The following is a 25,428-nucleotide window of genomic DNA, read 5'->3' on the forward strand; positions in this document are numbered from 1 at the left end:
AGCAGGGGAGTGGCACTGCCACGATCTATACCTGCTTAGAGTTTTTATTTAGTTCGTTGTTCCTTTTTTTTTTTTTTTTTTTTTACTTTCTTTACTTTCTGTTTGCTTTTATTTTGTTTTTTTTCTTATTTTGGATGTATGTCCTCATATGAATCAAAAAAAAAAAAAATACTTAAAAGAGGTATGTACATTTTCTCAAGTTTTCATCAATTTTTTTTTTTGGACATACAGTTTTCGTCATTCATTGATTCGTGGATAATTGAAAAAATAACGAATGTATTACTACATCCGTTTTAAAATAATTTTTACACTTTTAATTTTAATATGTTTTACAATGTTATTTACACTTTGCTTTATTTTATTTTTGGACATAAAATTTACTATCTTATCTTCTTACCCCATGAAATAACGAATGTATTACCTCCGTTTTAAACTAATATTTACACTTTTTATTTTAATTCGTTTTATAATGTTATTTACATTTTGCTTTATTCTATTTTTGAACTTAAAGTTTACTATCTTATCTTCTTACCCCATGAAATAACGAATGTATTACCTCCGTTTTAAAATAATCTTTACACTTTTTATTTTAATCCGTTTTAGAATGTTATTTATACTTTGCTTTGTTCTATTTTTGGACATGAAATTTACCGGAGTATCTTATCTTCTTACCCCACGATATTTACAAATTTTCACAAATTTTCTTTTACTTTATTCATTTTTTTTCTTACACTCACATACATTACACATTTACCAATGATGTCTTGGCCTAGTGGTTAAGACTGAGGGTTTGTGTACAATAAGTCTCAGGTTCGATCCCCCGCCCCCATTTGTAATTTATATTGACCTTGTGGCTCATTCGCACAAAAAAAAATATACATTACACATTTATCTTACTTTATTCATGTTTTATTATATTCAATCAACTTTTCTACTTTTGTCTTAATATTTATGCAAATAATAACCGTACCTTTATGAAATGGAGATAGTATAATTTATATAACAGTGTATTCTAAAATAATAAATGTGATTATTATTTCTCATAAAAGCGATAATTTCCAAATAAGAAAATGACCAAAATACCCTTAAAATATGTTAAGTGGCAAAGGCTCCCTCATTGAAGCAAGGGATATAATTGTCTAATAAAATTATACTCATAAAAGTCGTACTACATGTATATTTGTCGGCTGTGTTGTCGCCCCACCTAACTCAACTAACTTTGGCTCAAAAACACACTTGTTGTTCTTGTTGTTGTTGTTGTTGTTCTTCTTCTTCTCCTTGGTTGTTTTTCCAGAACAGTCGCAAACAGAGAAATGGCATTAGATGTGGGAGTAACACAGAAATATGGTGAACCATCATATTGGAATAAAAGGTACAAACATGATAAAACCCCATTTGATTGGTACCAGAATTACACCTCTTTAGCTCCTCTTCTTCGTCTTTATGTCCCTCCTCCTCATCGTCGTATCCTCATCGTCGGTTGCGGCAACTCCGGTTTGTTTTCTTTTTTTATTACTATTTACTATTACGGTTATCACAATTTCATTAATTAATTGGTATTCATTTTAGAAATTAATCAAAATATCATTTAATCGTCGATCAGTCCGCATGTATCATTTTCCTTGTTATTGTTATTGCTAGTAACATTATTTTATGTTTTTCATTGATTCATTTCAATTTTTCTGTATAGTGGGAATTTTTTTGATTTTTATCATATGATCTCATGTTATTTAATTAATTTTAATGGTGTGATTGTTTGATATGATTATGATCATGTAGTTGTTTGATTGTTTGTTTTTGTAATTAATTAATTAATAAATAAAATTGGTGCATTTCATTTCATTTATGTTATTTTTTAATCAGTTGGATTCAAAATATGGAGTATTTTTTTTGGTATTGAAAACATTCATTCTTCAACCTAATAATGGTAAAATACTCTGACAACTGTGTTTGTTAATGATAAAGTCAATGCTAAGGTAAATGCGATTTTGTTTACCTAGACCTGATCAAGATGGGCCCGGCCCGCCCGAATTTTTTGCGGGTTTGGGCAGAATTTTCCGATCCGGTTTCGGGGCCCGGTCCGACCCGACCCGGAAATTTTATTTTTTTGGGCGGGTTTGGGAAACACAAAAATACACTTTTTTAGTTATAAATTTGGCCCGGCCCGAATGGCCCGAAAATTACGGGGTTGGGCACAATTTTTTGGCCCGAATCTTGGCCCGTCCCGACATAGCGGGTGATTTTTTACGCTCAAGCCCGGCCCGAACCCGGCACGGCCTGCCATTTGATCAGGTCTAGATTTTGAGTAAGTATTCCCTCCGTCCCTTTTATTCTTTACGTTAGCTATCATGTAAGCGATTTAACAAATAAGTAATGTAGATAAAGATTCTCTTTTTGTTTAACTTAAACAATGCAAATTACGTTTATTAATCATATTTTTCACTTTTATCAAAAATTTAACATTGGAAAAATAAGAAAGAAATGGGAAAGTGTGAGAGATTTAATCGTTAAAATGAGCCAATGAATTTGATTGGTTGAAATAATCATTTGGCACGATTTTTGACAAAATATTAGCGATTTTTATGCTACAATATAAAACGAAAGATTCTAAGTGTAAAGATTAAAATGAGACACTAGAAACAGAAAAGGTAAATAATAAATTGGGACAGAGTGATTATATTATAATATGGACAATTAAAGATTTATTTATTAGAACACACATACAGTTAAGGTAAACCGCTACTTCGGTCAGGCTCTTCGTTATCACTACCAGTATTGAAATGTTGGTTAAAAGATTTTGAAAATAGGCGGTACAACGAACTTCGAATTAATCATATTTATGATATTATTGAAAATTGACAACTGAAAACTATAACTATACAGTACTACTGGTTTCCAAACTATTGTCTTTTTCTTCCTCTTGTCAAAAAAAAAAAAAAAAACTATTGTCTTTTTCTGGTGTACGGAACCACTTCCAAAGTACATAAAGCACTTTTGGATATGGTGCCAAATGTGGCTCCAAGTTATGTTGGATTAAAGACATGACGACGTGAAATGACCAGTTTACCACTGAGATTGATTGACGGTACATAGAGCTTGTATTTCTTAGAGGAATTATTATGAATATTTGTTGAGGATAACGTAGTTAAATCCTCAACAATATCCGAATATATGAACTTATATGTCTGGACCTTGTATTGGAAATTGATGTGGTCAAAGGTGCAAGACTTTTGAGGATCTTTTATGTTTGTTGTATATTCTCTTTTGTCTGTTTTTCTGGGCAGAAGAAGCAAAGATTTGACCTGCGCGGTCAACTCATAAGTCTCCTGTAGTTTGTAGTTTGTAGTTTGTAGTTTGTAGTTTGTAGTTTAGTGAGGATGCTTAAGCCTCAGTTTCTGCTAAATCTTTGTGTTAGCTGTTTGACTTCTGTACTCCAAAAGAAGAAAGGTGGTGTTGAGGAGAGGAGAAATCAATGTTGACAACGTCACAACGGAATAGGAAAAGGAAGTATCTGATGTTGTATTGCTGGACTGTTGGTATTGTCAGCTGAGGTAATTAAGGTGATGTTGCTTAAACTGAAAACATACTAGCCATTTCTTAGCACCGAACTGAATTTTACTGGATTTTCTTCAAATGACTGAAATATTAGACTTCTTTGTAGTTCCTCGTGGACTTTTCAGTTAATATATCGTGGTAGCTAATATTGACTAACACGTGGAGAAACAAGAGGCAAACATATTGATGTGATGATTTATAGTTAAGTTTTCTGCCCCAATAATTCTTACCGAGTACCCAAGACGTTAACATATTCCCTTGTTCCTCTTAGGTCTTCCTCCTCTCTTGCTTTTGGCAAGCAAGATAAAAAGAGTGCTTGCAAAAATCACGAGGAGAGCAAACCTTGTATGAAAGATTCCTCTAACTCAAGATCCTCTTCCTCTTCTCGTTAGACTATGCTAGATCTTTATCACCGATCCATTGATCGTGCTGTACTGCATGTGTAAAAAACTGAAATGATCCTCAGTCTTTTCCTTTTATCTGCGAGTGACTAATGATGATTCTGTCTCCTCAAGCCAATAGGCCCAAGATAATGAGCCATATCCCATAATTTGGAGACTTTCAAAAAACACAAGTTGTTGGGATATAAAACTGGTATCTAACTATCTATATGTTCCAGTATGTGACTTGTCGTCCTCCTACACTTTTCCTTTTGTAAATGCAGTCTTTGCCTTTCTTACTTAGGAGAAATTTTGAGATTTGCCTCCTCATTAAGTTTATGTGAAGCACATTTTGTCCTACATTTCTGTATTATTGAATACCGCTTTCATGATTTTGCCTCTCAACCCACCTGGTATGATGTATACTTTAACTAGTTAGCACCCGTACAGTGCACATTATCATTAATTTTGTTTGAACATTTAGTTTATTCAAATGCTATGTTAATATGTGTGATAAAGGTAATTTCAAAGTGGACGTTAATTAATAATTCTGATTTCCAATGCCAATAACTAAGAAAAGGGAGTTGCATTTAGATGCAATAATAAAAGTGTGCTTTAGTATGTAATAATATAGCTTTTTCTCTCTATGGTTGCAGCATTTAGTGAAGACATGGCAGATGATGGATACGAGGATATTGTCAACATCGATATATCCTCTGTAGCGATTGAAGCAATGCAGAAAAAACACTCTAACCACCCACAACTTAAGTGTATCCTCAATATAATCTATTTATTTCTGTTTGACTTGTAAAAATGATCATCAATTTTAGTTTTAGGAGAATCTGTTATCTTGTTGAGCTTGGTATTTTGACAAAGTGTGATAAGATATTAGGTATAACACAAGAGTTTTAAATTTTAATTCTCAGTTACTTATCCTTAACAACTTGGTAGATTTTACTATGGATGTTCGAGAAATGGGTACCCTTGAAACAGGCTCATTTGATGCAGTTATTGACAAAGGTACTTGTTTTACTTCTGAAAAGCGTCACAATTATGTTGCCAAAAAACAAGGCAAAAATGTTACTTAGATATGTTTGTCTGTTTTTTCCATCTAACGCGGCTTTCTGATACTTTCCAGGAACACTTGATACTATTCTGGTGAGTATTGTTTGAAAAGTAGTTTTGTCTTCGACAAAGGGAAATGTGCGCTTACAGAGTTTGTTTTTACAGTGTGGGAACGACTCAAAGCAGAACTCTTCTAGTATGCTTGCGGAAGTTGGGCGGTACGTGTAGTAGCAAAACTGTTGAGAACTAATGTTATTGTTTTCTTTTTCGATACATTGATCGATCATTTATTGAAGCCGTTATTTTATAAACTATAGGGTCCTCAAGGACAAAGGGGTTTATATACTGGTAATTATGTCTATCCTCACTTTCTCTCTTTCCTTCACCAAAATAATTGAGTATTCAGTTTTTCGGTTCTTGTTTGTTCGGCTTCAAAACTAATCCTTGCATTGAATATCCTGATTCACTAAATTGGGTTGAAAAGTATTTAATTTTGTATGGCCGTAACTGCATGGTCTCTATTGATTGATGCAGATTACATATGGAGCACCCTCATACCGTTTAGTGTATCTGAAGAATTCATGCAAGTGGAAGATAAAGCTCCATGTGATAGGTTGGTGGGAAATGTATGAATAGAATACTTGTTAATATTACCTGGAAATTTATTGTTTTCTCAAGTTTACATGAGTTGTTCAACAGAAAAATCAATCTCTGGCGTAAAAGATGTAGACAGAAAAACATGGGAGCTTACGAAACCTGTTCCCTTAAATCAGAAGGGAAAGTCCATGGAAGATTTCATTGGCGCGACCCCGGATGTTCATTATATATACGTCTGTGTTAAAGTGAGTGTGTTGCATTCTGTGACAGATTTCTTGAGTTTATCCAACTTTTATGCCTTCGGATTACTCATGGTTATTTGTGTTATAGGATGATTCGTTGGAACGGGGAGAAATAGACGAGTCTGTAGTTGAGTGACAATAATCTACATTCTAAACCACATCTATCATCTTTTGTACCTACTACTGGTGATGTCATGGAATGCTTCAGGGTCTTCAGCGACAGAATTCATGGTGCCTGTTATGTACTGCAAGCCTGTAAGACTGACTGATGTTTTGCAAGAAACTAAGCTAAAAACAGCTGATCCTCAGGTCAACTACTTTTTGCTAGATCTTTTGTGGTTACCTGGCTTTGGTAGTATTTCTGGTGACGGGTGACACATATGTAGTATCATATGCACTCCATATATATACTTTGATATTTTGGAGAGATTAGCAGATAATGAAACATAATTTGACTCATGTAACTGTAGGGAAATTTGTCCTTTTAAAACACCAACTTTGTTAGAGAGCGACAATATATATCTTGGTTTGTGTGAAAACACCTTATAAAACAAATTACAAATGTGACATATCTCAGTAAGTAGAGAGCTATGGTACCAACTACAAGGACACGACTTAGGGAATTGAAATAACAGACTTGAACTTGGAAAAACATAAAGAACTACCATCCAAACACACTTAAAACTTAAAAGGATCAAATGTGTTGAGGATGATTAATTGCTTGTACATACATAGCTCTACTTAAAAAGGACATCACAAATTTGAACATTTATCATTAAGCTCTCTGGTCCTGATACGATTTTGAAACATTTATCATTAAGGTCTCTGGTCCATATCCATATATGAATGATTAATTGTAGTAGATAATAAAGATATTAATGGTCAAAGTTGTGCGTTGGCAAACGTGTAAGTTAAAATGGTGCAACTATTTCTAAATGGAGGAAGTGAAGTATATATATTAAGCTCTTCCTTCGTTCTCTTTTAATTGTAACATTTCACTTTTACACTATTTATATTACCATGTATTATCTTTTGACCGGTTTTGATGATTAATACATGAATTAAAACACAGTCACATGATTTTCTTAGATTCATCTCGATTTATATTTGCACAATATTAACTTTTGTAAATTTTACTCATACACAATTAGAGACAATAATGATCAAAGATATACGTTGACAATTGTGAAAGTCAAAATGTTGCCATTGAAATAGAAGGGAGGAAGTAAATAAAACTAAAAATAAGACTGGAAATAAATAATACGAAAAAATTAACTAGGTCGTCTTCTATCAGAATGGTTGATATTGTACTCCAAAATATACTACAGAGTACTACCCCTTTTCATAATGTTCTTTACGTTTTCCTTAGCCCGTTTCAACATTTCATAATGTCTTTTACGTTGTGTTTTATACTACTTTTAGGCATGTAAATTTACTGTCTTATCTTTCTTACCCCCACAACCGATAGGGGCCTTTGTTTTGGTGTTTAGAGAAAGGGAAAGACAATCAACTACCTTAATTTACTCCATTTCTTATCGTTTGTTAGACCAAATTAATCATTCTCTTTACCCTATAAATTGCCCACTTCCCTCTACCACAAGTATTTATAATTAAGGAGAACTCCAAAAAGTTAAAGATCTTAGAAATTCTCTTACAGAATAGAGATAGATGATTTTTTTTATTAATAAAACAGAGCAATAACATTAGTGATACAAAGGCCATCCATAATACAAATGTCACAACAACGCCAACCACTAAAAGAACAAAAGAATGTGAAACGTTGGGACGTTGGGTATCCTGTGGTCCTAAATGATTAAAGTCCTATAATTATATGGTATACTACTATCCTATCTTTTTATAATTCAACTTTAATGGTGACAAAGCATTAAGAAAATCGATAATTATTGGGTTATTACTTACAATATTATCTAAGAGAGTCTTAATTTTTCCAACCAACATAATCCTTAGACAAGGCCAGCTAATTCAATAAGTACACCTTTTCCTCTCTCTTTTTAGTTTTTACCAACTACTAGTAATATACTTGGCTTGATACTTAGAAACCATTGAGTTATCTTGTTGTTTCAAATAAAATAAAATGAGGAAGGGTGCATATGTATTGATATTCTTGGTATGGGCTTTCATCACCATCATCACTCCTCCACTTGTTCAATTGTCTTTCGCTGCTGCGGATCAAGCTGCGGCTCAGGCTCAGGCTCAGGCTCAGGCTCAGGCTCAGGCTCAAGCTCAAGCTCGGGCTAAGGCCACCGCTCAAGCAATACAAGGTAACACTTGACTAATATTTGAAATAATTAAAACTTAGTTGTTGTGTGTTAATCATGTTACGATTTTGTAACGTTCAAATAATTCCATTTGTGAATTCAAAACTATCACAAGCACGATTTAAAGGCAAAGCTCCTGTTGTCACTCTGGCCAGTAATTCACAAATCACAATACTGGTGCTACGGCCTACGGAATATTATAGCCAAGTTTAAAATTGATCTCCCAACTTTTATTATTACTATGTTGGTAATATAGTTTCCTTTTTTATATGACATGATAAAATGTTGTATTCAGATAAGCCCAGTGATGAAGAAGGAACAACAGTAAAACAGTACAGGAGAATGCTGGTGATGGTTGACGGAATCAACAAGCGAAAAGTGGCACTAGCCGATCCAGCATTACCACCTGCTAGTTCATATGGTCCACCACCAGCAGCATCACCAGCGCAGCCAACTGATCAGGAGGCAGAGTAATGGCCCGTCTGTTTTGTGGCTGAGGGCGACGTCTCACCATCCGTCTACTAAGGGAAAAGATTTAGACTTATCATATATTGTTAACTTACTGTTTAGATGCATAACACAAATCAATATAATTCATGTAAATATACATAGTACTACTTATAACACATTCTATATACCATTATTTATCATAACTTTGATCATGAATTCATGAAATGTATTGTCTTACACTGATCTTCAGATTTTATAAAGGAAAATTTACCAACAACTATCTTTTCCTTTGTTTTTGGTGAACAACTACCTTAAACTATGCTTTTGGTTGATGTTATAACCAAACGCGTGCCACGAACGATTGAGAACAAACCCACAAATATAGGACAAATAACAAAGACAATAATAATAGACACAATAACCCCTCAATTGATGATTCCTCTCACCAATGTATTTTCCCCTCTTGTTTTCTAGCTAGGCCTAAACCCCTTTTTATAGGCTAAACTAGAAACCCACGTCTGCTAGAATTATACTTGCTCCCCAAGTCTAAATAATTCTAGAGATTGTTACATACCAAAATATATCTACTTTCCTAATTACAATTCTAATTAAACTAGGAAACAAGATATTAAATCAAACAAGTCTGTTTAGTATTTTTGTCAACTTAACTAAGTTTTGTTTATTTCCTAACAGTTGAAAATAATAACACTAATGATTTTCTCATTTTAAAACAAAGATGCTTTTTCATTTTTAACTGTTTTAAGGAATTAATTCAAAACTCATTCGTCTCCTTTTTTCAATGAGGATTTCATACATATTCTACTTTGAATAATATTGATGATTTATATGTAAGTTGGATAAAACATAATCATGTGGATCTTGTTAGATGCGTCTCAATTTTTTAATTTCAAAATATCAACTTTTTATAATTTTTGAAAGATAAATAAATAAATAAATAAATAACGTTGTACATTACATGCGTGAAAATGACCAACATTGCGAGTGAAAACAAACGGAAAAACTACTTCGTGTTGAGAATAGTGCACCTGCTTCCAAGAGTAACAATTAGTTTGTTAACTTTTGTATTTAGTGTAATTATTCCTTGCATATAAAGGGAAATACTATTGTACTACCTCCGTTCCTAAATGATCTTTACGGTTACTATTTGCACGGTAATTAAGGAATTTTGGTGAACATGTGATGGTGGGGTAACAAATGGAAAATGAGTGGCTATAAATTGTCCAACAATGTGAGTGGGTGGAAACTAATATTAAAGTATTGTGAGTGGGTAAGTTATTGTGGGCCAAATAAGAGTAAAAATGGAATAAAGTAGGATTGTAAAGAACTTTCAGGAACGGACTAAAACGGAAAGCGTAAAGAACTTTTAGGAACGGAGGTAGTAAGTAATAGTTAATTAATTAATCTGATAATAACATAAAGTTTGTTTCCTCTTTTCTCGTTCCTCTCTTTCTCTCTCATATCTTCTCTATGTTTTTACTCCAATGGAAGAAGCAACTAGCAAGTACCTAATTTACAGACTTTTACATGGTATCAGATGCTATGATTTGATCTTCCGCGTTCAATCAGATTGTTTGTCTCTTAATCCAGTTTCTCTGAAACATCAGGCTATTGCTCTAATTTTTTCTGATTGTTCACTCAATCAATTTCTCTGAGGTTTTCTCTGAATCTCTTCAATTTTCTCTTAATTTATGTTTTCTTTAACTTGAAGCATTTTTTCTGAAATTTTCAATTGAAACCCTTTTTTTTTCCGTCGCCAAAAATTTCAATTTGATTCTTCCATTTCGTCAGCAAAGACCTTGCTCAGTTTGAATTGCTGATTTGTTTGCACAAAATCCTTGAAATATAACAAGATCTAGTTTCGACAATTTGTTGACCTAACGTTACATTACCCTCAATCACCCGAAAAAAGTGATCCAAAAATGGATTTGACTTTAGGGGTATGTTCGACCAAAGTGGCAATTGATTCAGAAGTGGATGAAACTAGTAGCACAATACTAGCATTGTAATACCTCGTATTTTTATAATAATTATATAAAGCATTTTATGATTTTTAGAATTTATTTCGCATTTAAATATTATTTAAATGTATTTTAATTAATTAGAATATTTATTATTTTAATTAATTACAAAACGAATTTAATTTTCGAGTCGAAAAATTTAATGGGTCGCAAGTAATTTTAAAGGTTTGGGTTTTTAAATAAAAAGTCTAACTCGTTTTATTAATCGAGCCCAATCAAAAGAATTTAATTCTAAGCTTTATGCTAGCCCAATCATTTAAATGCTAAGCCCAATGTCAAATTTCCAAGCCTAGTCCACTAGGGATATGAGAGCCTATAAATAGGACTCTCCTCATTAAATGATCCCATTGTTTTTCATTAAAGCCTCTCTCTTTTTCTTGCCCCACACTCTTCCTCTCTCTCCTCTCTTGTGTCGGCTCACCCACACCCGCACACCCGAACACGAGCACTCGGTGCCCTGTGTGTCGTGCCGTGCCTTGTTCCCTCGTTGCTCGCCCACTCCCTCTCGCCCTCGCAGCCGCAGCGTGCACTAGAGTGCCCTGCGCTACTGCTCTGCTTGCTGCTGCTGCGTGCCTCGTGCTCGCGCCCAGCGCCCAGCGCCCAACCAACCCCTCTTGCTCTTGTCCCTCTTGCGCGCACAGCGCCCTCGTCCCTCGCCCCTCGTCCCGCAGCGCTGTGCTGCCTGCTCGCTGCCCCTGCTCGTCGCCCCTGCCGCGCGCGCACACGCACCCGAGTGTGTGTGTGTGTGTGTGTGTGTGTGTTCTTGTTCGTTATTAAATTCTTTCGCCCAATCACAATTAATTTGTGGTTGTTCCGTGCTATAGGCCGGATTGGTATAATTCTCTTCTTCCTTACCTATTCTATTTCAATTTCGTATTTTAAATTATATTATTGTTTTGAATGATTAAAATGCTGGGAATCGGTTGTGAACACTGTATTTTGAGGATTTATATGTTTTAATTCGTGAGGCGTGTTTTAATTATTAAAGCATGAATTTTCAGATTTGTTTATGTAATAAAGAATTGATTTTTATGATGTAAAATTGGTTTTATTGAGAAATTCAAGTTAGAGTTTTAACCTAGACCTAATGGGTGAATTGATTAGCATAATTAGGTGATTAATTTAATTATGATAATCAATTATATTTTCAGATTTATAAAAAGGTTTAAAGTGTTGATTTTTATTGATTTTAAGGATGGGAAAAAGTATGTTTTCATACCAGGGATTAGTTTTACAAATTGAGACGATTATTTTATTAAAGAACGATTGAATTCTAATTATTAACAAGGTTTTATATTTTATAAAGTTGCTGGAAATTTAATGAACATGGAAATAATTAAGGTTTCATTATTTTGATGATAGGAGGTGATTTCTAAGTGAGTGATCGTTTTTGCAAAGTGGCCCCTACGCTTAGATATTCAAGGTACGTACAAGTCTATGGCGACCACATTATTTGTCAAGGGACATTACATGATTGTTATTGATGTGAATTAGATAATGTGATCTTGGTGGATTCATATTTGATTTGGTGGATTCAATAATTATTATATTGGAATTATTGAATTATTGGTTGAACAAGCATGTTAGGACTATTGTGAGTATGGATTTCATTGTCAATCATGTTGTTCAATATTTATGCATGTATGGTTTGTTTCACATGCAAGGGATGAATTATTTATTGTGATGCTATTGTACGGGATGTCTAGCATACTTTTGAGCCAATTATTCGTGCCTCGTGGTATTATTTATTTTACCACATGTGAAGGGTTAGCTCACGTAAGCTACCACACATGTAGGATTCAGTTGGGAATATTTTTATATGAAATGAATTAGGATTTGTCGTGCAAGGACACAACCCTCATGTTAACAGGCATGATGTGGAGTCTCACCTTTTGTGAGAAGGAACTTGGTAGTAAATTCACTACGTCTTGATTTATTGATCACAAGTCCTAAAGGATTAAAATGAAATTATTTTGGTTGTCGTTTATTAAATGTATGTATGTATGTATGTATGTTTGTTGATTCTAGAGTTCGCCATTAATAAAATATTAATAAACTTAAAGTGAACCAGAACAAGCTTCAAAACTCTTGGAACGTATATACCTTGAGTATGAACAATGGGGGGAGTCTTTCCGGAAAACCCGTTCTCCTACTAATGATACAAGACGTTGTTTCATTTAATCTATGTGTTGGAATTCCGTCGGTATGGCCCGACACTCGGTATGGTCCGATATTTATTATGGTGTTGGTGGGCTCCCAACACTCTTGCTTTATGGAATATTCTTTTGGCCCGTTCGAAGCTTAGTCTAATTAAATTGGGAGTCAAGAGTCGAGTCAAGTGTCGAGTCTTGTATTCATGATTTGTTTGTTATTATTAAATGGCTTTTGCATGTTGATTAGTACTTAAGCGAGTGATGCATGTTTATAGTTTTATTTCACTCTAACCTTGTAAGTACTCAGCTTTTGCTGACTACGTGCTTTATGTCTTTTGGTCATGACCTTCGCCTTAATGACCCTATGATGATCCATCATTTGCACTTGTATTGTTGGGGAGTAGATTAATTTAGCAGGTTGGTAGATCAAAGTACGATCGAAATCATGTAGCTTGGGATGATTGAGAGAGTTGCATTATTTTGTGCTTTGAAACTATTTTTAATACTTTACTTATGTTTTGAATTGTTGGATTTTTAAATACTTTGGTTTTTGGGCCGTTATGGTTCCAACTTGTAGGAGGTCTCAATAATTATTATTTATGTTGGTTTGAAAGTTAGTTGACATTAATTTCCGTTGCGTAATTCTGGTACTAGCCTTAGCCGTTATCACGGTAGCGGTAATACTTTAGTAATTCCTTTATTTTAAGTTGGAAAATGGTTTTATAAAAGCAAGAAATTATTAGGGTGTTACAAGCATTGACTCAGAATCCTAGCTCGGTTTATTATCTACATCCTTATGATGGTGAGAATTTTGGAGACTGGAAAAGGATGGTTGTGATTGGTTTAACCTCGAAGAAAAAAATGTGTTTTGTTGATGGTACCTTACCGAAGCCAACTGGTGTAACAGAGGCTATAGCATGGGATCGTGCTAATAACATGGTATGTGGTTGGATCTTGAGGTCCTTAGGACCTGCTACTGCTAAGAGTGTCTTACTATTGCGAATTGCTAGAGATGCGTGGAAGGATTTGGAGGACAGATTTGGCCACTCCTCAGTAGCTCAACTTTATTCTCTTCAACAAGAGCTTTTAAACATGAGTCAGGGAAATGGTGATATCTCAACATTCTTTACAAAGATGAAAGTCTTGTGGGATCAATTGGATGATGCAAATCCAATTCCATATTGTGAATGTGGTGCCTGCACATGTAACTTGACAAAGAAATTCATGAAGATACAACACGATCAACGTTTGGTGCACTTCTTGATGAAGCTCAAGGAGGCATATCAACAAGTTCGATCTAACGTTCTAATGATGGAAGTTGATGCACCACTTGAAGGAGATAATGCCCTTGGTCCAAGTATGCATTCTATGTTAAGTCTAATAAATGCGGTTCAGTATTAATTAACAAGTTAATAATTCAGTGAGATCAAGTGAGCTGAATGCCTAGCTAGAGGCCGCTTCAGTTCAAGTGGAATTAATGATATTAATCCACAGCTTACTCTTGACTGAACCCGTAGGGTCACACAAATAGCACGTAAACGGATCAAGTATTTAATGGCATTAAATACTCCATCTATGAATATTCGGAACCGACGGATCTTGGTTTCAGTGGGAGCTAAGATCGTCACAGGCAAGAAATGAATACTCCGGAAACGATGATATTGCCGGAAACGGAAATATGGATCGTATCGGAAATATGAATATTATCCAAGTCGTAGATGTTGCCGGAAACGGAAACATGGTACGTATCGGAAAATATTATTGGAAATGGAAATATTACCAGAATCGGAAATATTGCCGGAAACGGAAATATTGTCAGAATCGGAAATATTGCCGGAATCGGAAAATAATTCCGGAAACGGAAATATTAAATATTTGTTCGAAACGGAAATTAATTCCGGAATCGGAAATTTTAAATATTGTTCGTATCGGAAATAGATTCCGGAAATGGAAATTTAATCGGAAGCGTATCGTACGAATTAGCATCGGACGAGGCTTGCCGGACGAAGGCCCAGCACGAAGCCGGGGCCATCGCCCAGCAAGCATGCGCGCCACAAGCCCAGCCAAGGCAGCGCCCAGGCCTACCGCAAGGCAGGCCCAGCGCGCGCCAAGGGCCACGGCTGCGTGGGCCGTGCTACGCAGGCTGCTGCTCGCACGCGCATGGGCAGCCCTTGTGGCTGCCGTGTGTGTGTGAGTTTGTGCTCATGCGTGATTCCTGAATCTACAAGAGTCAGTGTATGATTAAATTTCTATTCCTAATTGGATAAATTAATTAAATAGAATTCATGTAGGATTCTAATTCCAATTAATTCGTATCCTACTAGGATTACGATTCCTTTTCCATAACTCTATAAATAAAGGCCTAGGGGTCATAATTTATACACAAGTTTCAAAGTATTCAAAAGTGAGTTTTTTGAGAGAAAATTAAAACACATCTTGCTCAAAAGTGCCGAAATTTTCTAGTACCTTAAGGGCGATTCTAGTTGGTCAATCTTAAGGCGGATCCGGACGTGCTGTGGACTATCTACGGAGGGACGACACTTGGAGTCCTAAAAGACTTGTTCTTGTTCGGTTCGGGCGCAGCTAGGGAGGGCACGCAACAAAGAGTATGCATCTAAATTATGCTATATGATTATGTGTAAATAATATGTTGTCCTGGGTTAATGGTTGTTTCCGCATGATCTATGTAGTGTCATATGTATCATAACCTAACAGTGGTATCACGAGCCCCTTATTATTTTCATAATCTAAATTGCATGAACATGGTTAAATATTACAAATTTGCAAGAATTAAAAGGGGTGATTAATTTTCGTAATTGTTAATTAATTGCAAATTGCGTTTATTTAATTATATGTACGCAGTTTTTTCGGCAGTTTCTTCATTACTCATCCGAATTGAGTGATTTTTGTGTCAATTCCGCATGTAAAAGGCATTCTAAAATTTTGACAAAAATAGTATTTTTCTGCCGAACCCAGAATTCTCAAATTCGAAGCCTAACTATGACTTTTCGAAGGTTTTAGTTTTTCGAATGCAAAATTTCGTAAATTTAAGATGTTAAATTAAATATTTGCGATTCCTGTTGATAAATCTTGAATTTTTGATTGACCTACTGCATATGTTTAACAAGTTTGAATGCCTAGTCTTGTTAATTATGCAATCTAATTTGTAATTATGATTAATTTGTTGAAAATTAGAATAATTTAGAATTAATTTGATTTTCATAATTAATTGTAATTTAATTAGAAACCTATGATTAAAAACCACCATAAAAACTGTAAATTTACGATAAATTTTAAATTTTTATGACCTAGACTTGAATCCATATCAATCGGAAATCAATTGGATAATAAATTTTCGATTTTTTCGCCCTAAAATTATGAAATTAATAATATTTATTAATTTGTCATTAATTTTAAATATAAATTTTAAAATTTTATGCGATTCGTTCAAATAACTTGCACGCACGAAGCAATGGACGCTTCGTGTTACCCTTAAGGGGTGTTGTATAATGCGGGCATGCGACGACGAGCAAGGGAGCTCGTCGCCCGTGCGGCACGAATGCAATGAGCAAGGACGTAGTGCACGAGCACAAGGCAGCAGCCCTGCCTTGTGTCGTGTGCCACGAGCAATGAACGAATGGGCATGGGCGAAGGGCGAGCCAAGGCAGTCGCGTGTGGGCAGCAAGCGAGCTGCGCCACAACGCGCGCTGCCTCGCACAAGTGCGCGCAGCCTCGCGCGCAGCGAGCGCAAGCTCGTGTGCCACGAGCGCTGCGCCCAGCACTGCTCGCGCGCGCAGCGCGCGATGTCGCTCGCCCAGCGAGCGATGTCGCGCCCCAGCGAGCGATGGCTCGCGCGCGCAGCGCGCGATGTCGCTCGCCCAGCGAGCGATGTCGCGCCCCAGCGAGCGATGGCTCGCGCGCACAGCGAGCGAGCCAGCGCGCCCAGCGAGCGATCTCGCGCGCGCGCACTGCGAGCGATAGCTCGCGTGCGATGGGGCGCTGTGCGGAGGCTTGCGATAGGACAGCAGCAGCTATGCGACGAGCGCATGGGCTGCGCGCACATGGCCAGCAATGGCTGTGTGCGTACGGCCCATGGGCGTGCAACGCGTAGGGTGTTTGCGTTTCGATTAGATCGTTTTGAATGTTTAATTTGAAAATTTCAGTTCACGTAATTTTAATTAATTTTAAAATTTGAATTAATTTCTTGGATTTTAATTTTGAATATTATAATTATAATAAATGGAATTTATTCTAATTATTTTACTAAAATTAAAATCATGAATTAATTTAAATGCGACTGAAATTAAATTAAATTTTTGGATTCAATTATAAATTTATATGAGCTTTAAATTTTAATTAAATTTGTATGTTTCCGGTTAGACTAGAAATACAATTTTATGTTTAAAATTAGTAAAGCATATGAATTTATTGGTTTGAGTGGGAGCGCTTTTTAGTCATAAACTCTTGATTAGGTCTACAAATCCTTAAGGTTAAAACAACTCGATTAGAATTAATAAGGACTGAATAATTGGTAGATTATTGGTGCCCTTGATTAATTGCTGCAAATGTTTACGTGATGCATAATGTGTTTTACTAACCAGCTATGTGGGCCATTCATGATAATGAATGGGTGAATGGTATATATTGTATATGTACTGTTTTGCAGGTTATGAAGTGACTAGTATGGCCCAAATAGGATAGAAAATATGGTCTGCGTACCATTAATTTGAATGTAATTGGTCTAAAGTACCAAAGTTATTTTTCAATTCAAATATGGTCTGCGAACCATCAAATAGTTGTAATTAGTTATAGCTTATCCTATTTGAAGAAAATGGTGCCTCCCACGGAGATTTTCAAGACGGACTTTGAAGTCAAAGCTTCAAGATGAAGTCGGGCCATACTAGATCACAAATATCTTATGCATGTTTTAAGTTATTTATTGTTTTAAATATGTCTTAAAATGCATGAGATCATAAGCTTGATTATGTTGCATGATTAAGGATTTTAGTTCACTTAAAATCTAACCAACATAGTAAGAGCCTTAAGTTCCAAACTTAAAAATTGAGTTAAAAGGTGCCATGCCAAAATATACACTTGCTTGGATATCCTTTACATCAATCTAGTAATAGTTTTCGCTCAGCGAGGTGTTACTTATTGGTCCTAAAGGGGCAAGGTACACAAATAATTGTGAGTACATGTTAGTTTTGGTGAAACTCAACGATATAAGTAAGGAGTCCTTTTATGTCGTGGCAAATTCGATAGGTTTACCTAATAAGTTCTTAGACGTACCTATCAACCAAGAATAGTTTCTAGACTATTAGCAAAAGGCTTTTGCTTACCTAAGATGTTCTAGGATTAAGTCGACAAACTGTGCTTAGTTCTTCAATGATTTTAGGATCTTGGAATCATTTTATTCACACCTGCCGGAACACATAACTTGAATAAAATGCTTAATAAACATTGAATTATGCATGTATGCTAGAATTTAAGTTTATTAAGAGAAACTGTGAATGGTTATTTATTTGTTTATTCTTTTCAATTGTAGTTTTTAATATGGCAAACAACAATCAAAACATCATCATGGGTTCTGAGCTTATGGTCAAGCTGAACCTGACAAATTTTCTTGAATGGGAAGCTAAGCTAGTTGAAATAGTCAAACTCAATGGACTTGAGTATGTACTATCACATCCCATGCCAAGCTACTATGCCAGAGACATGACCCCTGAGAGATTTTACGCCTGGGATGCGGATCTCAAAAAGGTTATGAGTCTCATGCTGAACAATATCCCTGATGATTGGGCTAGAAGGTTTGTAGCCTATGAACCTTTTACGCTCATCAAGAATCTGAGGGATATCTGTCGTGGAAGTACGGAGGACAGGGACCTGAACGTCCATGAGTTGATTGAATCAATGTCTGGTCTAAAGGTTAGTTCTCCCAACAGGTGTTATAGGATGGAGGTCCAAGAAACACATGTTCAGCTCCTTCGCACTAAACAGAGGGTAGGCGTCCCACTGAGGTTCCATGTGGATCTTATGTGTTCATATTTTGATCGCCTAAGTCTACTAGGAACACCAATAAGCGAAAGGATGGCAGTCTCTGTCTTGCTCAATTCACTACACAGTGGGTTTGGTCGCTTCAAGCAACAATACCTAAGTGAACCAAGAGAAGAAACAGTTGCAGAATTTATTCACCTTGTCAGAAAGGCTGAAATAGTACTGGACTGTGAAGCCAAAGATTTACTCAAGGCTAGAAAGAGACCATTCAAGAAAGGTGGAAAGCAGGACAAGTCCACATCAAACTGTCTTTATTGTGATGGAATAGGCCATTACAAAAGAGAATGTCCAAAGCTAAAGGAAGATCAGAAGAACGGAACAGTCGTTCCATCTTCAGGTATTTTCGTTATAGACTGTATACTTGCTAATTCAACTTCTTGGGTATTAGATACAGGTTGTGGCTCACACTTATGTTCCAATCCACAGGGACTAAGAAGAAGTAGAAAGTTAAGCAAGGGAGAAGTCGACCTACGAGTGGGAAATGGAGCACGGATTGCTGCATTAGCCGTAGGAACTTACTATTTGTCGTTGCCCTCCGGGCTAGTTTTGGAACTGGAAGAATGTTTCCATGTTCCAAGTCTTACTAAAAACATCATTTCAGTTTCTTGCTTAGATGCTAAGGGATTTTCCTTTATAATAAAAGACAATAGTTGTTCGTTTTATTTTAAAGAGATGTTTTATGGATCTGCTAGATTAGTCAATGGACTTTATTTATTAGATCACGACAAACAAGTATATAACATAAATACCAAAAAGGCCAAAAAGGATGATTCAGATCTCACCTATCTGTGGCATTGTCGATTAGGCCATATAAACTTGAAACGCTTAGAAAGACTTCAAAGGGAAGGAATTCTAGAACCATTTGACTTAGAGGATTATGGTAAATGCGAATCATGTTTACTTGGCAAAATGACAAAGCAACCTTTCTCTAAAGTCGGAGAAAGAGCAAATGAACTATTGGGTTTAATCCATACAGATGTATGTGGACCAATGAGTACAAATGCTAGAGGTGGTTTCAGCTACTTTATCACTTTCACTGATGACTTCAGTAGGTATGGTTATGTCTACCTAATGAAGCATAAGTCTGAATCCTTTGACAAATTCAAGGAATTTCAGAGTGAAGTAGAGAATCAATTAGGCAAGAAGATTAAGGCACTGCGGTCTGATAGAGGCGGTGAATATCTGAGCTATGAATTTGATGACCATCTGAAAGAATGTGGAATTCTATCAGAATTGACTCCTCCTGGAACACCACAATGGAACGGTGTGTCAGAACGGAGGAACAGAACCTTGCTAGACATGGTCAGGTCAATGATGGGTCAGGCCGAACTTCCATTAGAATTTTGGGGACATGCACTAAATACAGCTGCACTCACTATAAATAGAGCTCCGTCTAAAGCTGTCAAAAAGACTCCATACGAATTATGGTTTGGAAAGCCTCCAAATGTGTCTTTTCTTAAGATTTGGGGATGTGAAGTATACGTCAAACGATTAATTTCAGACAAACTTCATCCAAAATCTGACAAATGTATCCTTGTGGGCTATCCAAAGGAAACAAAGGGGTATTACTTCTACAATACATCTGAGAACAAAGTGTTTGTTGCTCGAGATGGTGTCTTTTTGGAGAAGGATCACATTTCCAAAATGACAAGTGGGAGAAAAGTAGACCTCGAAGAAATTCGAGTCGAACAACAAACTCTAGAGAATGCTCAAGATGACATTCAAGATGAAACTCAGAGATCTTTAGAAGAATCTGGTGAGAATCATGGTCAATCTAGAAATGTTGCCCCGCGTAGATCGCAAAGATATAGATCTCAACCGGAAAGGTACTTGGGTATTTTGACGAACGAGAGCTATGACGTTCTATTACTTGAAAGTGATGAACCTGCGACTTACAAGCAAGCTATGACGAGCCCTAGCTCCAAGCAATGGCAAGAAGCCATGCAATCTGAATTAGACTCCATGTCTGAAAACCAAGTATGGGATTTGGTCGATTTGCCAGATGGCTACCAAGCCATTGGAAGCAAATGGGTTTTCAAACTGAAAAAGGACAAGGATGGGAAACTTGAAGTTTTCAAAGCTAGATTGGTTGCAAAAGGTTACAGGCAAGTCCACGGTGTGGATTACGATGAAACCTTTTCACCAGTTGCAATGCTAAAGTCTATTCGAATAATGTTAGCAATCGCTGCATATTACGATTACGAAATATGGCAGATGGATGTCAAAACTGCTTTCTTAAACGGCGTTTTAACAGAAACTGTGTTTATGACACAGCCTGAAGGTTTTGAGGATCCAAAGAATGCTAAAAAGGTATGCAAGCTAAAGAAGTCAATCTACGGATTGAAGCAGGCATCCAGGAGCTGGAATATACGTTTTGATGAAGCAGTCAGTGACTTTGGTTTCATCAAGAACGCAGACGAATCTTGTGTATACAAGAAGGTCAGTGGGAGCAAAATTGCTTTCCTAGTATTATATGTCGACGACATATTGCTTATCGGAAATGACATTCCTATGTTGAACTCTGTCAAGATTTGGCTTGGGAAATGTTTTTCGATGAAGGATCTAGGAGAAGCACAGTACATATTGGGCATCAAGATTTACAGAGATAGATCTAAAAAGATGATTGGACTTAGTCAAAGCACTTATATCAATAAGGTGCTTGATAGGTTCAAGATGGCGGACTCCAAGCGAGGCTACCTACCCATGTCTCATGGAATGACTCTAAGCAAGACTCAGTGCCCAAAAACACTTGATGAGCGTAGACGAATGAATGGGATTCCATATGCATCATTGATTGGTTCAATAATGTATGCTATGATATGTACACGCCCGGATGTTGCGTACGCACTCAGTGCTACGAGCAGATACCAGTCAGACCCAGGAGAGGCGCATTGGACTGCTGCCAAGAACATTCTGAAGTACCTGAAAAGGCACAAAGATGACTTCCTGGTCTATGGTGGAGATGATGAATTAATTGTTAAAGGCTATACGGACGCAAGTTTCCAAACCGACAAAGATGATTTCAGATCACAGTCTGGGTTTGTCTTCTGCCTCAACGGAGGAGCAGTAAGCTGGAAAAGTGCTAAGCAAAGCACCATTGCGGATTCTACAACTGAAGCGGAGTACATTGCTGCACATGAAGCAGCAAAGGAAGCTATATGGCTAAGGAAGTTCATAGGAGAACTTGGTGTAGTCCCCTCCATTAAAGGACCAATAGCCCTGTATTGTGATAATAACGGAGCTATTGCACAGGCAAAAGAGCCTAGACACCACCAGAGAGTCAAGCATGTACTTCGTAGATTTCACCTTCTACGAGAGTTCGTTGAAAGAAAAGAAGTCGAGATAAGCAAAATTGGAACTGATGACAACATATCAGATCCATTAACTAAACCTCTGCCGCAAGCGAAGCACAACTCGCACACTGCAGCTATGGGAATCAAGCATATTGGAGAATGGCTTTGATGTCTCTGTTTAATGTTTTAAAGTTTTAGAGTTTAAATCTTTGTAAAACATTATTGGTTAATCATTCACAATAAATGAAAGAAATTCATTTTTCCATTTAATTTGTGGTTTATTAAATGATGAGTCCCTTCAATTTGACGATATATTCAAGATAGACTGTCAGGACCAGTCCTGTGACTAAGAAATGTCTATCAAGTGAACTTGAATGTCAAAGGTTGAAAATGGTCCCTAATTGGAGTTTTCTATAAAATTGGACGCATAGAAAACGTTAGACGATTAGAATGCAAGATGACTAGTAGTTCTGTTTCTTGAACTATGTGGACATGGCAATGTCATAATCATTTGCATAGATACTTACTTTGGGAAGACTAGTATCGGACAAGACCTATGAAACTTTACTGTAAGAGATGAAAGTCTGTCATAAGTAAATTTCATTAAATTATTAGACACTAAATCCTCAATACCTGAGTGATTTGAGATTACTTGTTTGAGAACTGGTTGCTTTGACGTTGACCAACCGTCGCACCGTAAAAGGAGGCTATAAAGGCAACGCTCAGGTAATCACCTATCAAACGAAGTCTAAACTCAAGATCGCAAGATTGGGATTGTCCTCCCATAAATCGGGATGAGATGCTTAAAAGTTGTACAAGGCCACTCGGAGAGCTAGAAACTGTGAAATGCATGGCCGTGCTCGGATGAATCATAGGCTATGATTATCTGTTTATTTGATCAGTTGAACTCTGAAACCGAGGAACACCTCTGGACATAATAAGGATGACAACTCTTACCTTATGTTCAAGAGCAAGCATCGAGCGACAAAGGAATTAGGAAATGCACACTTGTCCCTAAGGACAAGTGGGAGACTGAAGGAGATAATGCCCTTGGTCCAAGTATGCATTCTATGTTAAGTCTAATAAATGCGGTTCAGTATTAATTAACAAGTTAATAATTCAGTGAGATCAAGTGAGCTGAATGCCTAGCTAGAGGCCGCTTCAGTTCAAGTGGAATTAATGATATTAATCCACAGCTTACTCTTGACTGAACCCGTAGGGTCACACAAATAGCACGTAAACGGATCAAGTATTTAATGGCATTAAATACTCCATCTATGAATATTCGGAACCGACGGATCTTGGTTTCAGTGGGAGCTAAGATCGTCACAGGCAAGAAATGAATACTCCGGAAACGATGATATTGCCGGAAACGGAAATATGGATCGTATCGGAAATATGAATATTATCCAAGTCGTAGATGTTGCCGGAAACGGAAACATGGTACGTATCGGAAAATATTATTGGAAATGGAAATATTACCAGAATCGGAAATATTGCCGGAATCGGAAAATAATTCCGGAAACGGAAATATTAAATATTTGTTCGAAACGGAAATTAATTCCGGAATCGGAAATATTAAATATTGTTCGTATCGGAAATAGATTCCGGAAATGGAAATTTAATCGGAAGCGTATCGTACGAATTAGCATCGGACGAGGCTTGCCGGACGAAGGCCCAGCACGAAGCCGGGGCCATCGCCCAGCAAGCATGCGCGCCACAAGCCCAGCCAAGGCAGCGCCCAGGCCTACCGCAAGGCAGGCCCAGCGCGCGCCAAGGGCCACGGCTGCGTGGGCCGTGCTACGCAGGCTGCTGCTCGCACGCGCATGGGCAGCCCTTGTGGCTGCCGTGTGTGTGTGAGTTTGTGCTCATGCGTGATTCCTGAATCTACAAGAGTCAGTGTATGATTAAATTTCTATTCCTAATTGGATAAATTAATTAAATAGAATTCATGTAGGATTCTAATTCCAATTAATTCGTATCCTACTAGGATTACGATTCCTTTTCCATAACTCTATAAATAAAGGCCTAGGGGTCATAATTTATACACAAGTTTCAAAGTATTCAAAAGTGAGTTTTTTGAGAGAAAATTAAAACACATCTTGCTCAAAAGTGCCGAAATTTTCTAGTACCTTAAGGGCGATTCTAGTTGGTCAATCTTAAGGCGGATCCGGACGTGCTGTGGACTATCTACGGAGGGACGACACTTGGAGTCCTAAAAGACTTGTTCTTGTTCGGTTCGGGCGCAGCTAGGGAGGGCACGCAACAAAGAGTATGCATCTAAATTATGCTATATGATTATGTGTAAATAATATGTTGTCCTGGGTTAATGGTTGTTTCCGCATGATCTATGTAGTGTCATATGTATCATAACCTAACACCACTCTCGCAAGCTTACAAAATCTTGTAGTAAGAACAGAAACATAACGAACTGAGCATTCAAAGCAATCAAAACACTGACCTTATGGCTTTTGCAGCCAACAGAAGGTTCACTGGCAACAAACTAGAGAATTTCTACAAAGGGAGTTCTAGTTCAGGAATGCCTTCAACTGAGGATTCGGAAAGTCTGATGGAGTGAAAGAAGCTCTAATTACTACTGTACTCACTGTAAAGTACCATGGCATAACATTGATAGGTTCTTCACGATTCACGGTTACCCACGTAATTTCAACAAGTTTCAACAGAAGAAGTTTGATGCAGCTGTTTAAAGCGAGGCTCGGGAAAATTCGAATATGGAAGAAATACCACCATTCTCAATGAAGAAATAAAATTATTTCATGAGAATGTTTGCTGATGCTAATAAGGAGAGCACAAACAACACTTATACTCGTGCTGATGGCCATGCTCAGTTTGCTGGTAAGCACTGCTTACTTTCTCATTTTTCTGCTGGTTGGATTATTGACAGTGGGGCATTAGACCACATATGTTGTGATATTAAATTGTTTACTGAGTATAATTTGGTCAATGGAATTGATAATACAATTATAATCCATGATGGGAGCAAGATCAAGATAACTCATAAGGGGATAGTGAAACTGGATGAGTGTATAACTTTGAGGAATGTACTGTTTATTCCAGAGTTTCAGTTTAACTTGATAGTTATTACCATGCTATGTGGTGATATGAATTATTCAATAGTTTTCACAAATGATTCATGTGTTATAAAGGGGGCTTCCCCTGACAGCACCAATAGTTCTTGGAAGGTTGAAAAGTGGGCTAGCTCTATTATGTTGGTGATACTGCTACCGTAACAAATCCTCACAATTATGGTGATGTCCTTCATTTAGCCACTTCAATTTCTTTAGATATCAACAATGATGC

At 36.7% G+C, this 25,428-nt stretch overlaps 2 protein-coding genes and 1 long non-coding RNA gene across 3 annotated transcripts; all 3 read left to right on the forward strand.

Annotated features, from left to right (window-relative positions):
* The first annotated feature begins 1,195 nt into the window (after positions 1-1,195).
* On the forward strand, positions 1,196-8,845 carry LOC110775870 (uncharacterized). Its single transcript, XM_021980465.2, has 10 exons — positions 1,196-1,494; positions 4,592-4,705; positions 4,887-4,955; positions 5,074-5,093; positions 5,166-5,218; positions 5,318-5,348; positions 5,535-5,613; positions 5,700-5,842; positions 5,928-8,121; positions 8,414-8,845. The coding sequence occupies exons 1-9, from the start codon at positions 1,314-1,316 to the stop codon at positions 5,973-5,975; spliced, it is 738 nt and encodes a 245-aa protein (XP_021836157.2). The 5' UTR covers positions 1,196-1,313; the 3' UTR covers positions 5,976-8,121; positions 8,414-8,845.
* Positions 8,846-10,038: 1,193 nt separating this feature from the next.
* On the forward strand, positions 10,039-13,388 carry LOC130470710 (uncharacterized). The gene is made up of 3 exons (XR_008931433.1): positions 10,039-11,440; positions 11,970-12,030; positions 13,165-13,388. It is a non-coding gene; the product is annotated as an uncharacterized lncRNA (long non-coding RNA).
* Positions 13,389-13,621: 233 nt separating this feature from the next.
* On the forward strand, positions 13,622-24,685 carry LOC110775867 (uncharacterized). Its single transcript, XM_021980462.1, has 2 exons — positions 13,622-14,117; positions 24,585-24,685. The coding sequence occupies exons 1-2, from the start codon at positions 13,622-13,624 to the stop codon at positions 24,683-24,685; spliced, it is 597 nt and encodes a 198-aa protein (XP_021836154.1).
* The last annotated feature ends 743 nt before the right edge of the window (positions 24,686-25,428 follow it).

The sequence above is a fragment of the Spinacia oleracea genome, chromosome 3 (genome assembly GCF_020520425.1).
Source record: "Spinacia oleracea cultivar Varoflay chromosome 3, BTI_SOV_V1, whole genome shotgun sequence".
Taxonomy (NCBI): domain Eukaryota; kingdom Viridiplantae; phylum Streptophyta; class Magnoliopsida; order Caryophyllales; family Amaranthaceae; genus Spinacia; species Spinacia oleracea.